At 36.3% G+C, this 25,008-nt stretch overlaps 2 protein-coding genes across 2 annotated transcripts; both read left to right on the top strand.

Annotated features, from left to right (window-relative positions):
• Positions 1-18,964: 18,964 nt before the first annotated feature.
• LOC131045989 (S-locus-specific glycoprotein S6-like) lies at positions 18,965-19,967 on the top strand. The gene is made up of 3 exons (XM_057979621.1): positions 18,965-19,301; positions 19,415-19,705; positions 19,789-19,967. Exons 1-3 carry the CDS (start codon positions 18,965-18,967, stop codon positions 19,965-19,967), a joined length of 807 nt encoding a protein of 268 aa, XP_057835604.1.
• A 15-nt stretch (positions 19,968-19,982) lies between these two features.
• Positions 19,983-22,170, top strand: LOC131045988 (G-type lectin S-receptor-like serine/threonine-protein kinase At2g19130). The gene is made up of 3 exons (XM_057979620.1): positions 19,983-20,157; positions 20,283-20,978; positions 21,986-22,170. Exons 1-3 carry the CDS (start codon positions 19,983-19,985, stop codon positions 22,168-22,170), a joined length of 1,056 nt encoding a protein of 351 aa, XP_057835603.1.
• Positions 22,171-25,008: the final 2,838 nt, after the last annotated feature.

Raw genomic sequence — 25,008 nt, 5'->3', positions numbered from 1 at the left:
TAAATTATGATATTATTTTAAATTAATCTATGCAAATTTAGAATAAATATTTACATAGGTGATTAGTCATATAACAATTAATATAATTATAGTATATATTTAACATGCAAAATACTTAATTAAATAATAAATATTAAATTTTCACCTTGTTTCTATTCATAGCACATTTGAGGTTTATCGTGTCTATAACAAGTTACTAACTCATGATAGAAACCACAAGGAGAAATCAATGATTTAATCTAGAGAAGAAAATGCTAAAAAACTGATGGGAGAAGAAAAATAGTTTCTGTTGTTGTTTATTTCTCTCTCCTATCTCTCTCTCTCCTTACTTATCCCTAATATATCTTTCTCTCTCATCCTTGTCACTTTTTCCAACTAAATATATCTCTCCCTCTCTCCCTTTCTCCCTCTCACTCCCTCTTTCTACATCTCTCTACTTCTCTATCATCTCTTTCTTTCTCTCCCTCCCTCCTTCTCCCTCTCTATCTTTATCTCCATATCTCTTTCACTGGAACACACTTCTTGTTTCTCACTCCCTATGTCAATCTCTATATGTATCTCTCACTCACACACATTTTATTTCTCCCTCAGATCTCTCTCTATCTTTATCTCGCACTCAAGTGCACCCTCTATCTTTACCTTGCCATCTCTCCCTTTCTATACATATCTCATTATCTCTACCTCTCTCTAATGCATTCCATCTGTCCCTCCATCTCTTCTTCTCTCATTCTCTCTCTCTCTCTCTATATATCCCTCTCTACCTCTCTCTCTCTATATATAATTTCTGATATCTTTATCTTTCTATCTTATTATCTACCCCTCCTTCATTGTCTCCCTATTTTTATCTCTATTTATCCATCTCCCTCTTCCTCTCTATATTTTTTATCTCTCCTTCTCTCACCCCCCCTCTCTCTCTCTCTGTCTCTCTCTCTGTCTCTCTCTCTCTCTCTCTGTCTCTCTCTCTCTCTCTCTCTCTCTCTCTCTCTCTGTCTCTCCTCTCACTATTTCTCTCCCTATCTTAAAAAATTTCTATTTATCACTCATATACATGCACTCACTCCTTCTATCTTTCACCATCTTTATCTATCTCTCTCCCTCTATATATCTCTTTATTACTTGTCTTTTCCACCTTTCTCTCTCTCTCTTACTCCTCCATCTCTATCTCCCTATCTACCTTTCACAACACTCACTTCTTGCTTATGTCTATCTCTATCTCTATCTCTATCTCTATCTCTAGCTATATCTATCTATTTGTCTCCATCTTCCTCTCTTTCTCTATCTTCATCTCTATCTCTATCTTCCTCTATCCTCTCTCTATATCTACATATGTATCCTTCTACTTATCCATCCTCTTCTCCCATCTCTTTATACCTCTCTCCCCCTCTATCTTCATAGGCTTTGTTTTAGTTGTTTTTGAATCCCTTTAAGTGGATGCATAGTTGATTTGAAGATATCAGTTCTCCATTGAGACCAAACAACATCGTTTTATAAATGGCCTACCAATTGGCCTTGTGTATTATGCAAATGTATGTAAAAAAAAGACCAATTTTTTTCTAACCTACCTTCCACACCTTTTCGGCGCATCCATTGCACACCAGGGTACAATTGCTAGTATAATGTTATATTATGTAAGAGTATAACAAAATAATATTAATTTATTTAATATTAAATATGATGTACAATTAACATATATATCTAATAAGAACATATATAAAATACGTCTAGAGATATTCTACCCAAGACGTCTATTTTCTCACATAAAAAGTACAATAAGGGTTGGGCCCCATGGAGGGGAGTTTCCTAAAAAATAGAGCTGAAGTTGCTGAGATTTTTTAGGAAAATTTTAAAGTTGTTGGTCCCATGAATTTTATAGTGTAGTTCAACTTAAAAATTTAAACTCCAAAATTTAAGGAAAGTGGTGGTCTCATGAATATAATACCTTTGTCTTGTATACTATGTGCATAATAAAAACAAGTAAAAATAATTCATTTCCCTCCAAAACTATTTTTTAATAGAAATTAAAATAAGATGTTTGACAAATGGTAGATAACATTCCTAATTTGGTGGGGCAATTTCTAGCCCCACCCCTTTTTCACCCGCTCAAATTTGTAGGCCTAAAAAGTAGGTGCTCCTATTGTTTTGGAAAATATTCCAAATAAACTCCAGCACAAAAAAAAATTCTTCATGGGACCACCTCTTCTTAAAAATAGAGCTTAAGCCCCCCTCATGAGACCCTTGCCTAAATATCTCCAAAATGATATCTCTAAATATTATATTTATTTTTACTATATATAAGTTAATGATATTAGATTGCCATAGTCTATCATGATTGTTGTTTTTTGTTTTTCAGGATCTCAACTGTGTAATTTTTTTTTGCATCAACATTTCAGATCATACTCAATGATCTGTCATCAGGATGAGAGATCCGTAGGATGAGAATGAGTGAAATTGCAGACCTAGAAGGAATAAATAGGGTTGGGGAAAGGGAAGAATAGCCAAAATTTTAGAATAAAATAAACAAAAGTATAACTAGATATCACAAAAAATAAGAAATACTAATAAAATAAAAGGAGGCAAAGAAGAAACTTAAAGATAAAGAATAGAAAGAGAAAGGAACAAATAAATAGATAGAAAATAAAATAACATAAAATAAAAAATAAATAATAGAAATAAAATAAAAATAAAGGTAAATCTAAAAATTAAAAGACAAAATAAACAAATAAAAAAGAAAATAACCACACACGAGAATCAAAAGAACAAATGAAAATATATAATAAAACAAAAGAACAAATATAAATATATATAAAACAATAAAAATATAAAAAAATTAAGAAACAATAAAGATATAATATATATAAATAAAAAAAGAAATAAATAAGTATTAATAAGTAAATAAATACATAAATTTATAAAATACCCTAGAGAAATTAACTAAACTAACTAACAAATAGAGATAATTTTTTTAAAAATCAACTACTAATGCAACATATTATACTACAAGAACTCATATGCATTAATCAAACAGTACATGCATGTAAAAATAACTTAAGCATAAACATATTTTTACAACATAATATGCAAGAGAAATAACAAAACATCTCACAACAATCATTGCCTAGGGTATCTGAACACCATTGCTTAGCTATTATTAAAACACATTCAGATACCATGATACAATCAACATCCATTTTATTTAGTTTCTAATCAATTACTTTCTTCCTAACATGAGAATGCAAATTCTACATATCCCCATCAACTCTTGAATTCATTTTAAGACCCCAAATCAAATGTTCCTAATTCTTTTTTTTTAAAACCATCTAGCATGATAATACCATCTTCCCAAAAAGCTAGCATTCTTAAAACTTTAACCATTAGGGCTTGGCACATTTGTGATGAGGACCACTTGAACCAAGAGTTGGCCGATCTTCATTATGTTTTCCTTTTGAATGGCTATAGCAACAAGCAAATATCTAGAACCTTCAAGCAGGCCAAATTTTTTATTTTCTCTAATCCTAAACCCTCTGGTACCTTCACCCCTCCTTCTGCCACCCTTCCTTACATCGAAGGCCTTTCCCACAAAATTTTCTAAACAAATATTCCCTTTTGTCAAAGATCTTGGAGACAACTTTATTAATTCTGGGGTATACAAAATTATTTGTTCCTGTGGTACCCCACACATAGGTGAAACTAGGCGCTCTTTTAAGACTAGGATCAAAGAACTGTTAATCCTATGAGGATCCGATTAATACTGAGAGAGGGGGGGAATAAGTATTAATAACAATTGAAACTTTAAACCAAAATCAAACTTATATAAGATCTGAAATCATTTATCAAATATCTCAACTTCTTTTATCAGATCTAACAACCTCTTAATCAGATTTGCTAACACATCAAACATATTATTTACCACATCTATCAATTCTTTCACCACTTAAGAAGTCATATAAATTTGATCATTTACTAACTCATTATCCTCATCTATCAGATCAAACACTTTCTCTACCAACTCTTATCAGTACCGGTAAACTTTGATAAACCTCCGATAAAACATCATAACCGATGTACTTATAAATAGTGCATTAAATGTAACATAAATAAGAACATCATATGAAAAAAATTCCACACATGCACACCATAATTTTTTGACGTGGAAATACAAATAGGGAAAAACCATGGTGGGAGTTGTAACCCACAAATATTTGTACTCTTTTGAATTACGCCCTGTTAGAAGCTTACAATACGTCCTATTAGGAGTCACCCGGTTAAGGGATTTGCCTAGCGGCCTGGTTAGGAGCTTCATGATCTGTTAGGATCAACCTCATGAGAGGATCTACCACTCTTTTGAGAGCTTCCCTGTTATGGGACTTAAATGTTTAAGGCCTGTTAGGACCTACCCGGTTAAGGGATTTAACCTGCTGCAACTGTTAGGGAACAACAGTGAAAAAGTGATCTATTACTTGCACTTCTCAACTTGCTAAATTAGATCCAGTTATGCTCAACATTCTGCAACTCTCAGGCACATCTCACACTTCTCTTGGACGGCTCAACACATTCTCTTAAGACCACCGATACAATAGACATCAACTATGTCATCCTAAATAGCCATCTCAACTAGGTCAGCCACTAAACCCTAATTACATTATGAATTTACAATACAAATCATAAGAGATCATCCTAGATCAACATACAAATCATTACATCAAATTACAATGCTATATCAACCATTGGTTGATCGTAACCCATCATGAAAAATCTGATCTGTACCAAATTCAAAACCTCAAAATACTCCACTAAGCATTTCATTGTTTCCCAAGAAATTCTTCCTTGAATCGTGCCAAAACAACAATCAAATCATTCATGGGGGTTGTGTCATGTTAACACCTTTATGTAGACTCGTCGTCGATCATCGCCATAACAAAAAACATTATTGGTCTGATGATTTCTTCATCGGTCTTAAACCCTACTAAAACCTTAGCAAAACTTCATCAAAAATTTGAAACATGCCTTTCGATAGTCATCACAAGTTTTGGTTCCTGTCAGATACTCTTTTCCATGATACATGCTCACCTTCCAAACTGCAAATCACCAATCATCGCCGATCGTCCAATTCAATCAAAACATCTTCACTTTACCAGTTAAAGTCCTATTTCAAAGACTTCAGTTCTTTGTCGGTAAACCCTATCTTTTGGTAAACCAAATCACTTAGATGAAAAAAAAAAAAAACATTAGGACCATGAGTAATCATCATTTGACATCAATTGCCATCAATGACAACACAAATAACTAATCAAGTCATCTAATCTCAAAATCTCAATCTTTTCATCACAAATAGTCTTCTATCCTTTACCAGTGCAGTCATCCATCTTTAACTGCATCATCTAATTCTGCATCAGTTATGCCAAATGCCAACATTCTCCCCCTTTGGCATTGATGGCAACACCAATCAGATATACAATCAGAGTAACATCATCATCTGCAACTTGCTTGTTGGTATCACATCATTTGCCGATTCTCCTCCTTTTGTCTTCTCACCCTTAACCAATGCTTCTCTCAATATGATCTTCAACTTCTCTCATATCTAATTTCTTTTCTTCTCCCCCTTTGACAACAATGCCAAAGGTGTAAATACATCACTTGTCTTCAATTTTGTTGCTACCTCTTCCATCATCTCTACTAATCAAATTAAAAAAATTATATCAGAGCTTTACATCAGACTTGCTCTCCCAAAGGAGTAGCTTTCACCTTCATCAATCCTTAGTGAAAGATAAACACGAAATCCATAGGATTGATGCATCTCCATCATTCTAGTTCTTCTGGTGTAGGGGTCTAACCCCTAGTTTATCTCTATGAAACTCAAAGGTAGCCTTCGGTAAGGGCTTAGTAAAGATATCAGCTAACTGATATTTACTCTTCACATATTCCATTTTCTCCTATTTTTATTTAACTCTTTCCCTTAGGAAGTGATACTTCAATTCAATGTGTTTGGTTCTATCATGAAGTACATGATTCTTAGAAATATTTATTGCATGTGTATTATCATAATAGATAGTCACCGGTTCAGACATATCTATTTTTAATCCTTCTAGCACATGTCTTATCCATATTGCATGCGTGCAATTCATGGATGTAGCTACATACTCTGCTTCAACTGTAGATTGAGAAACACATGTTTGTTTGTTTCTTGTCCATGCCACTAATCTTCCACCAAGTAGAAAATCTCCACCGATTGTGCTTTCTGATCATCCACATTACTTGCCCAATTAGCATCAATAAAGACATCCAAAGTAAAATCTCCTTTATAGGGATACCATAAACCATAGTCTACCGTGCCTTTGAGATACCAAAAAATATCTTCATAGCTACCATGTGACTCTCCTTAGGCTCTTTTTGAAATCTAGCCACTAGTCCAATAGCATGAGCAATGCCCAGTCTGCTATGAACAACATAGTGTAGCTTTCCAATCATAGATCTGTACTCTTTTTCACTAACAACAAGGGAATCATCTTGCTTTGATAACTTACAACCTGTTAACATCGATGTTCCTACCAATTTGCAATCTTCCATACTGAAAGTCTTCAACACCTCTTTGATATACTTGGTTTGACAAATAAAAATACCACCATCTAGTTGTTGGACCTATAATCCAATAAAGAACTTTATTTCACCGATTAGAGACATTTCAAATTCCTTTTTCATTTTAGAGAAAAATCCATACACATATCATCATTTCCACCAAAAATTATGCCATCTACAAACACTTATGCTATCAACATCTTGTCTCAATCAGTCTTCAAATAAATGTTGTTGTCCTCATTGGTATGTTGAAATCCAATTTTGATCAAATGTGCATGCAATCTCTCTTACCATGCTCTCGGTGCCTGCTTAAGACCATATAGTTCTTTATGCAATTTACACACCATGTCCTTATCATCAGTCAAGGAAAATCCATCCGGTTGTTCAATGTATACTTCTTCTAGAATCCCATTTAGAAAGGTTGACTTGACATCCATTCGATAAACTTTGAATCCCTTATATGTAGCAAATGCTAGCATCATCCTTACTCCTTCTAATCTAGCAACCAGTGCAAATGTTTCACCATAATCCTTACCATCTTCTTGAGCATACCCTTTGCAGACTAACCTCGCGTTGTTTCTTACAATTTTTCCTTCCTCATTTAATTTATTCCTAAAGACCCATTTTGTTCCAATTACATTCTTATCCTCTGGTCTAGGAACAAGTGACCATGTCTAATTCTTCTCAATTTGATCTAATTCTTCATTCATTTCATTCACCCAATCATCATCTTTTAGTGCTTCCTTAACTGTCTTGGGTTCTATTGTAGATATCAAACATGAGTTCTCTCGGATCTTTCTCCTAGTTTGCGCACCTGCATTTTTATCACCAATTATTTGCTCTTGTGAATGGTTCAGTTTGACACATCTAGGTATTACCTGTGCCGGTTCTGCATCTTCTGCATCAGGTTCTTCATTTTCTTCCTCACTATCATCGCTTACCAGTTGAGCATCTAATTCTGCATTTGCTGGTTCTTCATTATTCTTTGCCTCCAATTCAATGATCACAAGTTTTTCCTCATTATCATCCTTTTCAGGTTGTGATCTGCTTGTACCTTCAAACTTATCAGATTGATCATCAACTTTTACATTAGCACTTTCAACAATTTTCTTAGTTCTCTTATTGTACAACATTTATATGCCTTACTCTTAGAAGAGTAACCAAGAAAAATTCCCTTATCATATTTTGCATCAAATTTCTCAGTGTAGTTATCTCTCTTAATAAAACATCGACTTCCAAAAATTTTAAAATAACTTACACAAGGTGTTTTTCCATACCATATCTCATAGGGTGTCTTATTGTTACCTCTCTTTACTAGTACCCGGTTTAAAGTGTATACAACAGTACTGACTGCTTTTCTCCAAACCATTTTGGATACATCACCCTGGAATAGGATTGTTTTAGCAGCTTCAACTATTGTTCTGTTCATCCTTTCTACTATGCCATTATGTTGTGGTGTCCTTGGAGCATACATTTGTCTCTTAATACCCTGTTCATCACAATACTTAACAAATTCATCAAATGTGAATTCACCTCCTCGGTCTAATCTTAAACACTTCAGGTTCTTACCGGTTTCATTCTCAACTAGAGCTTTAAATGATTTAATTTTACTAAATGCTTCTGATTTATCCTTCAAAAATGTCACCCACACCATTTTAGAATAGTCATAGGTGAAAATCATGAAATACCTATTACCGTAATAACTCTTTGTTCTCATAAGGCCACAGAGATCACTATGTACCAAATCTAAAATATTCTTAGAAGTACAATTCTTTCTCTTGAAAGAAATAGAGGTCATCTTACCAATTTAACAATCTTTGCATATCTCATTATCTGGTTTGACAATTTGTGGCAATCCTCTTACAATACTTGACTTACTTATCTTAACCAAATTATCAAAATTAACATGACAATATCTTTTATGCCATAACCAACTGTCTTCCATTCTTGAAACTAGACAACTATTAATATTACTATTCAAATGGAATAAGTTACCTCTAGTTTGCTTTCTGGTAGCAATCAGTTCACCATTACCTCCAAGAATTCTACAAACTCCACTTTTAAACTCAAGCAAATAACCTTTATCATTGACCTGACCAACACTTAAAAGATTATGCTTTAGACTATCAACCCAAAACACATTATCAACATTACTCTTTCCATTTAGATAAATTGAACCTTTACCTTCGACCATGCAGGGAGAGTTATTTCCAAATCTAACAACACCTCCATCAAATTCATCAAGGGTTATGAAATTACTTTTACATCTTCGGTCATGTGGTGTGAGCAACCACTGTCTATAATCCATTCATCACTATTCTCCATATGAGATACTAGTACCTTTTCATCTGTCAGTTCCTCCTTCACGGCTACAAACACAATTTCCTTATTGTCATCTTCATCTTCAGACTCCTCATCGATCACATCTTCATATATTGCAACATAACAATGTTTTTTACCCTTTCCTTTGAATCTCCTAAATTTCTCTTTCTTATCAGTGTTAGGGTAGTTAGCAGCAATATGACCAATTTTACTACAAGAGAAACACTTCAAAGGTAGCTTTCCTTTATACTTATCCATGCCTATTGGAAATCTTTTTGCTAACAGTGCCTCAAGTTCCATCACTTGATCTTCATTGTCTTCATTTCCCCGATTACTTCCATGAATTGACCTGCACTCATGATTTTGACATATATTTTTTCCTTTTCTAGCAGATGAATCGGTAACAGAATCTTTACAGGCAAATTCAATAGATTTTATCACACTATTGTCAAAACTATTTAACTCAAAAGCTATAAGCTTACCAATCAATGAATCAACAGTTACGTTATCCTTTGAAATAGATCTAGGTTCTTGGATTGCAAATACTCTTATAGCATACTGAGGTTGAAGAGTTCTAAGCATTTTACTTACTATTGCATCATCATCCATTTTACCTCAAACACTCTTTATGCCACCAACAAATTCTTTGATTCTCTGATCATACTGTGCAATATTTTCTCCTTCAAGCATTCTCATGTCATCGAACTTTCCTCTCAAGATTTCCTCTTTGGCTCTTTGAACATGCTCATCTCCTCCATAGATTAAATCTAACTTTTCCCAAACCTCACCTGCAGTTTCCAATCCTTGAACATCAATATATTCTGAATCAGATAAAGTATTTACAATAGCTTCTAGGGCTTGCATGTTATCTTGCTGCTCTCTGAGTTCATTCGGTGTCAAGGGAGTAGTAGTAGGAGCAACATATTTTGTTTCAACTTGCTTCCAATATTGTGCACCAAGACCTTTGATGTAGATCTCCATTCCATTTTTCTAGATCTTGTAGTTATCCTTGTTGAACTTAGGATCCTCTTTCTTCATCATCTTGACTTCCTTAGAATCTTTCCCTCAAGCGGTTAGGTTTTTTGCACACAGAGGACCAAAGCTCTGATACCAATTGTTAATCCTACGAGGATCTGGTTAATACTAAGAGGGGCGGAATCAGTAGTAATAGCAATTGAAACTTTAAACCAAAATCAAACTTATATCAGATCTGAAATCATTTATCAAATATCTCAACTTCTTTTATCAGATCTAACAACCTCTTAATCAGATTTGCTAACACATCAATCAAATTTGCTAACATATCAATTAGATTATTTACCACATCTATCAATTCTTTCACCACTTAAGCAATCATATAAATCTGATCATTTACCAACTCATTATCCTCATCTATTAGACCTGCTACAACTGTTAGGGAACAATAGTGAAAAAGTGATCTGTTACTTGCACTTCTCAGCTTGGTAAATCAGATCTAGTTATGCTCAACACTCTACAACTCTTAGGCAGATCTCACACTTCTCTTGGATGACTCAACACATTCTCTTAAGACCACCGATAGAATAAACATCAATTGTGTCATCCTAAATAGCCATCTTAACTAGGTCGACCAATAAACCCTAATTACATCATGAATTTACAATAAAAATCATAAGAGATCATCCCAGATCAATATACAGATCATTACATCAAATTACAATGCAATATCAATCATTGGTTGATCGTAACCCATCATGAAAAATATGATCTGTACCAAAGTCAAAACGTCAAAACATTCCACTAAGCGTTTCGTTGTTTCCCAAGAAATTCTTCTTTGAATCACACCAAAACAAAAATCAAATCATTCACGCGGTTTGTGCCATGTTAGGACCTTCATGTAGACTCGCCGTCGATCACCATCATAACAAAAAACATTACCGGTTTGATGATTTCTTCATTGGTCTTAAGCCCTACTAAAACCTTAGCAAAACTTCATCAGAAATTTGAAACATGACTTCCGATAGTCATCACAAGTTACGGTTCCTGTCAGATACTCCTTTCCATGATACAAGATCACCTTCCAAACCACAAATCACCAATCATCGTCGATCGTCCAATTCAATCAAAACATTGCTGCTTTATCGGTTAAAGTCCTATTTCACAGACTTCAGTTCTTTGCCGGTAAACCCTATCTTCTGGTAAACCAAATCACTTAGATGACAAAAAAGAACATAAGGAACATCAGTAAGCATCATTTGACATTAGTTGCCATCAATGACAACACAAATAACTGATCAAGTAGTCTACTCACAAAATCTCAATCTCTTCATCACAAATAGTCTTCTATCCTTTACCAGTGCAGTCATCCATCTTCAACTGCATCACCTGCATCATCTCATTCTGCATGAGTTATGCCAAATACCAACAAGAACATGATGCAGACATTAAGCATGAGCCTGTACTCAAGTCAACCCTTGCTGAGCATTCCTCTTCCACCAATTACCACATTCACTTAAACATGACCCAAATCCTTTCTATCGAAGACAACTTCTTCAAAAGAAATCTCAAGGAAGTCATTGAAATCTATAACCATCCATCCAACCTTAATCAAGATGACGATTGGAACTTGAGCTCCTCCTGGCATCCTCTTTTATCCTCCCATAGAAACCCTCACCTCCCCCCTCGATATTTTCGCTTCCCCTTTGCTCCTCTTCCCCCTCTTTGTTTCTCCCTTCCTTCTTCTTTCCTCTTTCGTAACCTCCTCTCCTTTTCTTCCCCTAGATTTTCCTTTCCTTCCATTCCCCCTCACTTCTCTCTCAAACCCTCCCTTCCTTCTCTTTTAATTTTTGTATTTTTTGACTTTTGTGGTTTTCCCCTTTCGCTTTGCTTTTCTTTCTCCCATTTTTCTTGCTTGTTTCTATACATATACATATATATGTTTATATTTATGTGTATATGTATATACACATGTATATATGAATATAAACATGTATATATGTTTATGTATACACATGCATATATATTTATATAAATTTATATATTTATTTATTTATTATTACTTATTTATTTATATATATTATATCTTTATTGTTTCCTAATTTATTTATATTTTTACTATTTTATATAAATTTATACTTGCTCTTTTATTATATATATATATATATATATATATATATATATATATATATATATATATATATATATATATATATATACTTATTTATTTATTTATTTCTTGTCTTTTTATTTTTAGATTTACCTTTATTTTTAATTTTATTTTTATTATTTATTTCTATTATTTATTTTTTGTTTTATGTTATTTTATTTTCTATCTATTTATTTGTTCCTTTCTCTTTCTATTATTTTTCTTTTAGTTTTTGCTTGGTCTCCTTTTATTTTATTATTATTTCTTATTTTTTGTGATATCTAGTTATACTTTTATTTATTTTATTCTTAAATTTTTGCCTATGCTTCCCTTTCCCTAACCCTATTTATGCCTTCTTGGTCTATAATTTCACTCATTCTCATCCTACTGCTCTCTCATCCTGATGATGGATCATTTAGTATGATTTGAAACATTGATGCAAAAATATTTTACACAGTTGAGATCCAAAAAAACAAAAACAACAATATATGTAAGCTATTAATTTATTGAATATGATGATTGACTTTAAAACATACGTTAAAAATGATTGGACTTGTCTACCAAGCAATGTGTTTCTTTTGAAATGCAATGAAAGAAACATAATTTCTATATGCTTGGAGCAACACTATAATTTTGGCCATCTAATAGATTAATTTAAATGGCCATTCTCTTGTGTATATATTATTGTTTTGCTAACTTTTATATTTATGTTAAAATTGTCTGGACTTGGGGTATCATGTTTCTGAATCCTTCGACACACAATGGAAGAAACAAAATTTACATATGCATGGAACAACACTAAAATTTTGACCATCTTAGATTTTTTTGAAGGGTGGTTCTCTTTTAAATTTTGAATAGTAACCATATTTTTTGAACGGGAGTTCAGTTTAAAATTTTTACTGGTAAATTAGAGTTTTTCAATGGAGGTTCTCTTTAAAATTTTACTCATAAAGGTTTTTTTTGATGAATAGGCCTTCTCTATTAATTAAAAATATTAAAGTACATATTCAGAAAAAAAAATAAAAAATACCACGGATACAAGATCACCTCATGAGAGTCAAATGGCCCAAGGCCAGAACCATAAAACAACCAACTATTCATCAAAAAAAAAACATGGGCATAGCTTAGAGAAAGCCACCTCAAGCAGCCAAAGTAGTGGCAGCCGAGGGGGGGGATCCTGATCATCCTTTTTACCCCATACATTAGCGGGGCCAGGGGTTGGGTCCAAAAGGTACCACCCATCTTCTTTTTCTTTTTCTTGTTCATCTTCTTCTTCCTCCCTCCTGGAAGGCAAAAAATCCAAGGCCAGGCAAGGAAACCACTTGGAGGAAGTGGCAGCAAGCCACACAAAACCTCTTCCAGTATCAAGCCAACTGGAACCACCAACAATTGAGGGGGCAGGAGAAACAAAAGGCCACCCCGAGGCAGAGCTATGATGCAGAGGAAAGGTTAGGAAATGCCTCCACGCGTCACCTCCCCCACCCGAGGAACGACGAGGGATCTGGAACTGCGGGGTCTGTAAACGGCAAGCGAAGGAACTATGACCACGATGGCGGCCACGGGGCGGAGTGCAGTCAGTAGAAGTAGAGTCTGACAACACTCTGACAACCATACAAGGGGCATTGCCCTAGTGCTATAAGAGATCTTGCAGGAGGGCCACCTCTAAAGCCACTTTATTGGCTTGAGCCTAGATTTGCATTATCACATTATTACAAATACATGCCTTAGTGTACATAGAAACCTTAATATCTAGAGAGTTGTGAGTGAATAAAATAACATTTCTATCTTTCCAAAGAGTAAATAAGATCTCCATCCTAAAAGCATGCCATATCTAGGAAAACTTGAAGGGGATTCTGGGTGAATCACCCAGCAAGACTATGTGCCAAGAAAAGGGTTCCGACCTAAATGGCCCGAAAAAATCATGAACCCAACTCCAATACTGTTGAGCTCTTCTGCAGAACCAGAAAATATAGATGAAAGTTTCTGGTTGCTTACAAAAAGGGCATATGGGGTTAGGAACCCCCAAATGTTTGAGTCTAGGACCTAAAGGCAACCCCTAAAAAAGAACACACCAAGCAAAGTGTGCAATCTTGGGTTCTGTGATGGCAAACCAAACAGTAAGAAACCGAAGTCTCCGTGTTTTCTGGGAAGACTGCAAATGCCACCACTGGTTAAGAATGGTGACCATAGGCAAATGTGGCACCAACCAGTGATAACCCATCTTGGGTTTATAGCTGGAAAGAGGAGTCCAAGGATACCACTTCCAATCCTTCCACCATGGCTTGACAGATTGAATGCCAATCTTATGCAACATGTGTGAAGGTAAAGCCAAGACCAATAGGTCATATGTTTGTCGATCTAGGCGAGAGATGAAATTGGACCTGAAGGTCATCCCATGACCAAAGGCTCATAGTAGCCCTAGAGAACAGATTCTTGGGCATTCTAATGCCATGTTTGTGAAAACACAGAGCTCTAACACCCTAGATCTTAGTAAGACGGAGACCTTGCAAATGAAAAGAGGTGACCACCAGAGGTTATGTTGATTCATGGATTGGCCATCTTGAAAGCCATCTCCACCCCACCGAAGCCAAGGCTTAACATCTTCCCAGGCTCTCCAAATGCCCTTGACAACAAAAGTGCCTTGGATCTGAACTGGGTCTTTCATAATAAGAAGTGTTTGAAATCCAATCCCCTTCCAAGCAGGTCTACTGACAAGAAAACCTGAAGAAATGCAAAATCTGAGAAGATTTTTCCAAGCCTCATCACCGAATAAGGCTCTGATGACCCATTTGGCACACAGGGAAAGATCCCACTTCTGGATGGAAAGAAGACCAAGCCCTCTAGACTCCTTGGGAAGGCAATAGTACTCCCAGGCAACTCTGTGGAACCCATGATGATCAGCTCCAAAGGCCCAAAGAAATTCCCACAATAACTTTTCCAACTTCATGTAAGAGGCCTTGGAAGGAGCCCAACATGAAGAATAATAAACATGGGTGGTAGCCAAAACTTTAGAGAAAATTTGAAATTTGTCAGCCAGAGAGAGAGGCTTAGTAATCCAATATGTTAACTTCTTCTCAATCCGGACTAAGATGACATTCCAGAGGTCCATGGGCGAAGCTAGAAAGGCAAAAGAAATGCCTAGAAAGCAAAAAATTTCTCCATGTTGTAACCACTTCTAGCCATATTGGAGAATCCAAGGTGGAGCTGGAAGGAAAGATTGTCTATAGAATTGAGTCTTGTGCCATTGTATAGGCTAACTAGAGGCTAAACAAAAAGTGTCAAGACACTGAAGGGCCGCCTTAACATTTTTCTCTTCAAAGAGAGTGAGAAAGGAGTCATCCGCAAAATGGTGATTGACAAGTTGAGCAAGTGAATCAGTCAATGAAATTCCTCTGACATGGCCAGCAGAGATTGCATTAGCAAGTAAGTACCCAAAACCTTTAGCAACAAGAACATACAAGGAAGGAGCCAGAGGACAACCCTAGCAAATAGATTTGAAATGGTCAAAAGCATTAGATTGGAAGCCATTAATGGTGATGCAAGTAGAAGCATCCCCCAAAAGCATCTGACAGACTGAATGAATTTGGGGCCGAAACCACGGGCTCTGAGCATGACAGGGATGAAAAGCCACTCAATGCAATCATAAGCTTTAGCAAAATCAATCTTTACAAAAAATTCCCTTTGATTGGAGCATCGAGCCCATTCCATACCTTCCCAGACAACAATAATATTGTCTAGGATGAACCTAGACTTGATAAATCCAGTCTTCTCTGGTCTAACAATCAAAGGAAGGATGTGACGAATCTTGAGAGCCAAGGCTTTGGAAATGATCTTGTAAGAGACATTGAACAAAGTAATAGGCCTCCAATTACAAATATCCTCTAGATCTCCAGCCTTAGGGATAAACTTAATGTTACCTTTGTTGATAATTTTTCCCAGAGACTGGGAATGAAAGGCTTCAAGGTAGACCATATGAAGGTTGGGGACAACACAAGGCCAGAGAGCCTTGTAGAATTCGCAGGGGAAGCCATCGCACCCAGGGGCCTTGTCATACACAATGGAAAAGACAACTTTCTTGAGGTCATCAATGGTAAGCATTTGATCACAAAAGATCTGCTGAACCTCTAAAAGCCATCTGGGCACAACAGCTAAGCAATCCTTCAAGGCTTGGTCACTGGCAGGAGAACTTCCCTGCGAAGTGAACACCTTCTCATAGTGTTGGAAAAAGGCTTGAAGAATGTTTTGAATTTCAGTGAGAACAGATTGCCCTTCCTTAATTCTCTTAATTCCCATAGAGGTATGACAAGCACATAGAGCCAGAAAAAATTCTTTTGAAGCTCTGTCACCCACCTTAAGCCAATGGAGTCTAGCTTTGATCTGAGCTCCTCTGACAGAGTAATTATTTGCAATTTGTTTATGATGCCAAATCTGAGCTAACCAAACTTGCATATTTGTGTTGAAGGGATTTGAAGCCAAAGCTTTAGTGGCAGCACGAAGGTCCTTGGTATGTGTGTCATACGAACGCCTACGGTACATAGCAAGTTGTCTACGATAAATGCGGAGAAACCTTGCAGTGCGAGTGATGGTAGCATTCCACCACGTAATCCAACTTGTGGGTTGATGTGGTCTGGGTTCCAATTTCCAAACCCTTTTAATGTGGGCCTTAGTGGCCTGATGATGCAAAAATGACGTGTTGAGGAAGAACTGCATCTTGGAAGGATTCATCCTAGTTGTCTGCCATACAATGCGAAATTTAATGGGGTAATGATCAAATAGTGTCACATCAACAAGAGGAAAGACGGGTAATTCTTGATCCTCAGAAAAGGAGAAAAAAGATTGTGCAATGATCATGGCACGATCGAGCCTTTTAAAAATCCTTTCTGAGCCAACTCTAAAATTAGACCAAGTGTACCATACCCCACCAAGGCGGCGATGATTGGAATTGGGATAAAAAAGATTTGATTTACTGCGCATATAGTACTAGGCTTGTCTCTCTCCAGTCGTCCATCGAAAAGGTAAAATCCCATCCTTATCAGACTCCACCTCAGCCATATTGAAGTCTCTACACATGACCCAAGTTGCGGGGGGAAGAGAATTCGCAATCCAATGCCATATGTGTGATCTTTCAACCACGTCATTGGGAGCATAAACATTAACTATCACAAAGGAATGATTGTCTATTAGCAGCGAAACCCATACAACTCTCTGCATGGGATCAGAACCGTGAATAATAACAGAAGAATGCCAGCGAGGGGAAATGAGAGTAGTAACTCCTCCTCGACTAGCATCACGCTGGGAAGAAAAAACTAGGCTATCCGACCAAATAACATGGCATGCAACAAGAAGCATAAAATGAACAATTTTAACCTCCTGGAGGCAAAGAACATCCAGACCAGGAACACGTTGACAAACATCTCTAATAGAATACTTTCTGTTTAGGTCTGTGAGACCTCGAACATTCCATGGGATGTAATTCATGAAAAATATTACATACCATCTTCGTCCCCAAGAGAGGAGAAACTATTATGCAAAATATTCGAACTGGTAATGAAGCTAGGAAGAGAATCCCCATCTGAGATAACTATTCATTTTTCCCAACCACAATCTACGTTCTCAACACGCCCAGAAGGGGTGCGAGAATGGTGCAAAGACTATGTAGCAGAAATCACAGTCGTAGCTTGAGGAGTGCGGACCCAAGGGGGTCGAGAGGCACCCTCGGAAGAATCCTTCCCCTGCTGGCCAGGGTTTGAAACTGGAGTTGGCGGTGTAGAGACCACCTGGACAGGTGGTGTCTGAGGAGGAGTCTTCGCCGATGGCTGAGAGCTTGAATCGACGGGTTGCTTCTGGGTCGAAGCCGAAGAATTCTTGCCTTTACGAACCACAGTGGTCCATTCATCTTTTTTTGTTCCCTCCACAGGTCGAGAGCCGACCTCTTGAACAAGAGGTTTCGTCCATGGCACAACCAAAGGACAATCCTTGATTTTGTGCTCTGCCGACTGACACCTAAAGCAGGTGTTGGGAAGATTCAAATAAAGCACCTTCTGGGTGAAAGTGTTGCCACCCACCTGAATATCAACAGTTTCTTTGAGGTCGCAGGAAAGGTCGACCTCAACACAAACACTCTTTTGAGGGCAAGCATTGAAAAAACAATCTAGTTCAAGGCAAATAACTTTGCCAACAGACTGAGCAATGATTTGCATGAAACGCCAGCTAGGCAAAGGAAGACTAGGGAACTCAACCCAGACCGGGACCCTCAACTTTTTTTCGTCTGAGACAATAAACTCTTGAGACCAGTGCTGGAAAACCAAAAGGGAAGACCGAACAGTCCATGGCCCATGAGAGAGGATAGCTCAACATGGGAAGGGTTCGAGAAATGAAACAGAAAAAAGCCCTTGGTAAGGCTTTGAACGCCATCAAGCCGGACCCCATGAGGATTCCAAGCTTTGGCAACCCATTCCCATAGCATGCTTTCAGGGGGGATCCTACCCACAAAATATCTTATCAAAGCGCAACTTTCTAGCCACTCACAGGCATTATCAAAATCTTGAACAGGAAGCACAACATCAGGTAAGGGCATACCTCGTGAAACACTTTAGGAACGAATTTGCAAAGGCGCTTGTTCGGGGGCGCTATGAGCATCCGTCGCAACTCTAGCACCAACATCAACCGATAGGCTAAAGTTGGTCGGAACTATAATAAACCCTATGAATCCCGCAATGAATGCAGAATGACACACATACAAAAAAAAAAAATTCAGAATAGCAATACGCAACCCAAAACCCTAGTGAACCATAAAGAATTTTTGAATGACGGATCTCTTTATCACAAGCTCTTTGGTATGAATCTGAATCTCACACTTATGGGAAACTTTTCTAAATTTAATGGCCTCTCCTTAGTGACGTTTCTCTTTTGGGGGTGTTCGTTCCATCTCTTAACACTTCAGCGATGGACATGATAAGGGAAAAATTCTGGTTATGCCTGTTTTTCGTTTTTACAGTGTTTATTCAACTGAAAAGTTATTGTGCTGTAGTCGAGGGTGGAGATACTATTTCCTTGGGCGCCTCGATTACTGGAAATCAGACAATAATTTCGAAGAATGGCACATTTGAATTGGGATTCTTCAGCCCAAATGGAACCAATAACTGGTATATCGGCATCTGGTATGCCCATTTGACAGAGAAGACATTCATTTGGGTGGCTAACAGGGAGAATCCCGCGAGAAACAGGTCTGGCGTTTTAAGGCTGTCAAAAGAAGGTGATCTGGAACTGTTCAATGCAGAGGGTGTGTCTCTTTGGTCCGCCAACATATCAAACAAAGCCTCTCGGGCTGTGATATTAGATTCGGGTAATTTTGTAATGCTCAGTGATGACAATAAATCTGAAACTGTTTGACAGAGTTTCGACTATCCTGTGGACACTTGGTTGCCAGGGATGAGGTTTGGTGGAGAGCAAAAGCTAGTCTGTTGGAGAAACTCATTCGATCCTGCTCCCGGGCCTTTCTCCTTTCACGTGGATCCATTGGGGCCAAACAACTCGTGCTAACATTGAATAATTCTCCACAGTTTTGGGCGAGCGGAAGTTGGGACGGCAATGTTTTCAGTCAAATTCCAGAAATGACAAGCTTGTGCTACAATTTCAGCTTTGAAAATACTAACTCTAGTTTCTATGCCAGTTATACATCGAAGAGTATCCAGAATGTGCATTTCGTCATAGCTAGTCATAGCTAAGTCTGAAGAAATTCAACACTATGCTTTGTCTCATGAGGACAGATGGGACGTCTTCTGGTCTCGGCCCAGAGATCAACGTGACATATATGGTTTCTGCGGCGCTTACGGACGCTGCAGCTCCAACAATCTTCAGTTCTGCAGCTGCGTGGAAGGCTTCACCCCTACAGACACTCGCTCCTGGGATTCACAAGAGTCGTGGTCTAGTGGCTGTGTTCGACTGAGCCCCTTAAACTGCGATGCCAAAAATGGCAGCACCGACAGATTCCTTGAGCCGAGTGTCACGCTGCCTGATGCTGATTCCGTTTCCTCATACCCTGCAACAACAAAGAAACATTGCCAGGAAGCATGCCTCCTCAACTGCTCGTGCGCTGCATTTACTTTCAATTTACCTTCAGGGCCGTGCAAAATCTGGTCGGGAGATTAGTTAAACATGCGTAAAACTGAACCCAAAAGCAATTCAAATGGTTTTATTTGAGTAGCTGCCTCTGTACTTCCAAAATAAGATTCAAAACGCATAACCACAATTATTGTGCTAGGTATTGTTGGTGCTCTTGCCGTTGTATTGGGTATCTTTTCACTTTTAATGTGGCGGAGGCATCGGCTACGATCAATGGAGAGGCTTGCAGATTCCTCAGACTCTTTTCTAAGAATGTTTAGTTACATGGAGTTGAAGATTGCAACTAGCATTTTCAGGTCTAAGCTGGGGAGCGGAGGATTCGGCACGGTGTTCAAAGGACACCTAATAGACGGTACACTTGTGGCCGTAAAGAAGATGGAGGGTTCAAGACAAGATGAGAAGCAATTCCAAGCAGAAATCAGTTCTCTTGGAAACATACAACATGCGAATTTGATCAGGCTTCGAGGGTTTTATGCAGAAGGATCGAGAAGGTTTCTGATTTATGATTACATGGCTAATGGCTCTCTAAATTCTTTACTGTTCACCAGTAATTCAAAAAATAAACGGAAGGTACTCGACTGGCACACCCGATTCCAGATAGCGTTAGGCACGGCACGAGCTTTAGTTTATCTCCACGAGGAGTGCAGAGATCGCATCTGTCACGGCGATGTAAAGCCCGGAAACATTCTTCTGGACAATAATTTTTCACCCAAGGTAGCAGATTTCGGGTTGGCAAAGCTTGTGGGTAGAGATTTCAGCCATGTCCTGACCACAACGAGAGGAACGAGAGGATATTTGGCTCCAGAGTGGATCTCTGGTCTTCCCATCACCCAAGGTTGATGTATATAGTTTTGGTGTGACGCTCTTGGAAATCATTTCCGAGCGAAGAACTCTTGATTTAAACGTGCAAAATTCGAGTCAGTATTACTTTCCCGCGTGGGCTGCAACTCAAATTTGCAAGGGGATCACTATTAATATTGTGGAGGGTGGTGCAGAGGAGAGAGATATTGAAGAGGTAAGAAGAACGAACTATTGTAGGTTTATTATGCATTGAAAAGGATGAAGAGGTGAAGCCAAGCATGAGGCAAGCTGTGCTAATGCTGGAAGGGAAGATGCAGCCGCAAGTTCAGCAGATTCGGAGCTCTATGCTCGTGGACAATAAAACAGACCAAAGCGATACTGACAGCGATGGCGATGTCACTAGGTAGAATAATAGAGGGGAATCATTTTGAAATAACATAAGGGCTCAGTTCGAAGTGGAAGCTGTTGAAGCCTTTTAAGATTTTGAATTAGTTGTTTTGTGCTGTTCTGTTTTCTTGTGTTCTTTCTTGGTCTTTTGTATGTCTTGGTTCTCTGTGTACCTGCTTCATCTTTTAATAAAAAACATTAGAAGCAGATTATTTAAGCTTAAACTTATCTTGTAAATATAAATTTAATTATAATTAATATGTTTACTCTTGTTGGGAGCCACATTATTGAATAGTAAAGTTAATTTAGATTGTTTAAATACTTGTAAATTATTATTTGTTAGGTTATAAAATATTTAGATTTAAATAATAGCTATTATTATAAATATATTAAATATATTTGTTTAAAAATGTCATAAGATATTCATTTGGAGCTACTTTATTTGAGAGTTATTAAATTTTTTATTTATCTTGAATAATTTCAAGATTGAAATCTTTAACAACTTTTAGATAGGTGTATTTACTAGCACTTGCACCAAAAGGGGTGCAAGAGTTATGCTGATAGGAAAGCATATTTAAGTTAGAATGCTAAGGAGACATCTTATTTATTGTTTATTTGATTAGGCAATCCTGTCACAACATTATTAATTCACAGATGAGAAATTGAAGTTCATTCCCAATCTCTCAGAAGCCAAGCTAAGATTTATTGGAGAGCTAAAGGGGGAGGGCATGAATGCCATAGTGGGTATTGGAGTTAATGATGCCCAAATATTAGCAACAACAGATGTGGGAATAGGTATGGGTGTTGAGGGCTCTGCAATAGCTATGGAATCTGCTTAAATATGTTTGTATTACATATTTTCTTACAATTGGTCAAAGAATTATTTGTAACAGCTTAAATTCGGTTTGGAATGCAATTAACAATTTCCTACACATTCAAACAAAAATTTATTGGACTTATATTGAAAATGTGTTCATGGTTTTATGATAAAAGTATATATTGTAGACAATAGAAAGTTAGTTTAAGTTAAGAAAAGGAAATAATGTGAAGAAAATATAATAAGGTTAACATAAAAGGGTTATTGATGCATCAATATATGATTGTCAGCGTGCACCTATAAAGCATATAGAATGAAGTTTGCAATGAAAATAATAGATTGAAAAGTTATCTACATATTATTGTTGTTTATGGTGAAAATGGAATAACAATAATATTGAAAGACTAAATAGATTCAACCACAAAACCCTAGCCTAACAATCAACAAAGATCCACCATAACATATGAAGATTACCTAAGACAATGCAAATCAAATGAAATCACAAAGATTATACCATCACATGTCCAATAGGGTTTGAATATCCATTCTTCCTATCTCCATTGATCTTGCTTGATATATTTGCTCTCAGATTTTATGTGTGCACAAGAGCTCAACAAAGAACGGAAATGTGGTTGCAAGTAGGCTTGATCGCATATGAAAGATCGAATGCTAGAGTAGTCGGGTTGATTAGCTGATTAGAATGATTAGATTATTGATTAGAATTGAATAGGGTTGATAATGAAGGAAGCGTCTCCTTATATAGAAGACACCATAAGAAATGGAAGGATAAGATTGAGAGGTGTAAAAGATAAATGGTTGGCTAGGATTAGAGGGTAGGTAAAGAAAATAAGAAAATAATGAGAGGGTAGGTAGTGTAGGAATTAAGAGATGAATGACATGTGTCATGGGTAGAAAAGGGTAATGAATGAATTAAATAAATAAAGGTTTAATTAATTAATAGAGGAAGTGGGATCAATTAAATAAATAAGATATTTATTTAATTAAGGAAAATGATTATTTAAATAAATAAATGTATTTATATCAATGAGAAATAAGGCTAGAAGAGGATAAATGAATTAATTAAATAAATAAAAATTTATTTAATTAATAGAAGAATTAGGCTAAAATAATTTTAATGCAATTGTAGACAATTTTAGGTGTCTACAATTGCATTAAAATTTTCCTACCTAAACTCATTATAAGGAGAGCAAGCATGGGAAATACTCTTATGTTTCCTAATAATTATGTATAGATTGCTTTTTCATTCTTGAATATCAATCAAAGGAGAATGGAAACTCTCTTCAAAGTCACCTTCTAGGTTTAAATATAGACATAGTTGTAAAAGTCAAGTCTTGTCTTTTTGTGTATTGCTATCAATTTTTCTTTCTTTAGCATTCATCATTGGGATTTATGTATAGTAATTGGTCATTGCCATGGATAGTAGTATTTTTTCATAATTTCCTATCAATATAAGTATTGTAAGTATAATTTGTAAGTTGTTCTAGTTCCATGTGGACCACTATGTTTATCAATTAACACCAGTACATAAAAGGCTAAATTGGACGGTCTAAAGATAACTATGTACATCAAATCAATGATCTCTCAAGGAGAACATTTACAAGCCATTTTTGAATTCATAATTTTGTTGTTAGCATGATTTTTTGCCCTGCTATTGACAAGAGTACTTGGGAAACTTGGTCAATATCGTTATCAATGTATGATTTCATGTATTTTTATTTTTGCAACACTATGTGCAATTTAAAAATTTAGTAGTTCGAGCATTTTTTTGCATAGCCTCATTAAATAATTTGTGGTAAATAGGTGCATTGAGCGACCAAAATCTTTTTGTTTATTTATTGACAATAATTTGTTAGTGTGGTTCATTAGTAGTTCTTGATCATTTTTTATTTGTTTTACATCTCATAATGTTTGGAAAAGTCAACTTTAGTGAGTGTCACCCCATTGATAAAAAATATTTGTAATGTAATGGTTGTAGTAAATTGTTGACATATGAATCTAGGATTTGAGTGTGATGCATAGATAGTTTTTCATAACGTTCGTGTGGTAGTTATTCCAAGACAACAATGAGAGTAATAGATATGCTTTTTCTTTAATAAGTTGGCACTTGTGCTTGTTGTTGTTTGGTAGATATTACATATGGGGGATTATTATATTGTTCTTTAATAATTATGATGGGTGTTTGTTGTTGTTTTAGAGATATTGCATATGGTGGATCATTCAATCCTAATTTGGACTAGTCATCTTGTTGGGACGTCTTGTATGTGCTTATGAAATGTTATGTCCAATGTCATGTAGATGTGGGGGTACAATATGTATATTACATTTATTGAAGCTATCAAAATTGTGTTTTCTAAGCATCTTAATGGTATTTACATTCCCACCACTATTAAAGCCTATTTTTTATAACAACTCCAATTTTCATTTCTATTATATTTCTTGTGTCTACCACAATATCAATGTCCTCATCCTCTTCGTCACTAAACTTTTTTTCTTTATTATATGGTCATCATGCAACACAAGGTATTTGTTTTAAATATTCATTCTTTCTAATTTATTTTAACCTCCTTTGTATGACATCTATATCTATGAGAATGCCACATAAAAGTAATTATAGAGAAGTAGAGCTCACTCTAATGAAATGTTTCAAAATGTTCTAAATCTTCTTTTTTGAACATGATATTGCGAATTACCTTTAAAATCTTATCTTTCCTCTGGTACCCTTTGCAACAAGTAGAAAATGAGAAGGATTGTCTAGATTCAATTTAGTTCACCTTGTGTCAGGAAGGTTTGGCTTCTTGCTGATTTTTAAAGTGATTTTAATATAAAGTGATTTTAATTT

Source organism: Cryptomeria japonica, chromosome 6 (assembly GCF_030272615.1).
Source record: "Cryptomeria japonica chromosome 6, Sugi_1.0, whole genome shotgun sequence".
Classification (NCBI taxonomy): Eukaryota; Viridiplantae; Streptophyta; class Pinopsida; order Cupressales; family Cupressaceae; genus Cryptomeria; species Cryptomeria japonica.
Note: the sequence above shows the minus strand (reverse complement) of the source record. Positions and strands in the feature narration are given on the sequence as shown.

Bases quoted from the DNA above. Each gene is read 5' to 3' on its own strand.
- LOC131045989 (XM_057979621.1), top strand. From the start codon at position 18,965: ATGGACATGATAAGGGAAAAATTCTGGTTATGCCTGTTTTTCGTTTTT. The intron at 19,302-19,414 runs GTGTGTCTCTTT...ACTGTTTGACAG, and splicing joins GGAACTGTTCAATGCAGAGG to AGTTTCGACTATCCTGTGGA. The intron at 19,706-19,788 runs GTATCCAGAATG...TCATGAGGACAG, and splicing joins TGCCAGTTATACATCGAAGA to ATGGGACGTCTTCTGGTCTC.
- LOC131045988 (XM_057979620.1), top strand. From the start codon at position 19,983: ATGCCAAAAATGGCAGCACCGACAGATTCCTTGAGCCGAGTGTCACGC. The intron at 20,158-20,282 runs GTCGGGAGATTA...TTATTGTGCTAG, and splicing joins TCAGGGCCGTGCAAAATCTG to GTATTGTTGGTGCTCTTGCC. The intron at 20,979-21,985 runs GTTGATGTATAT...ATTAATTCACAG, and splicing joins TGGTCTTCCCATCACCCAAG to ATGAGAAATTGAAGTTCATT.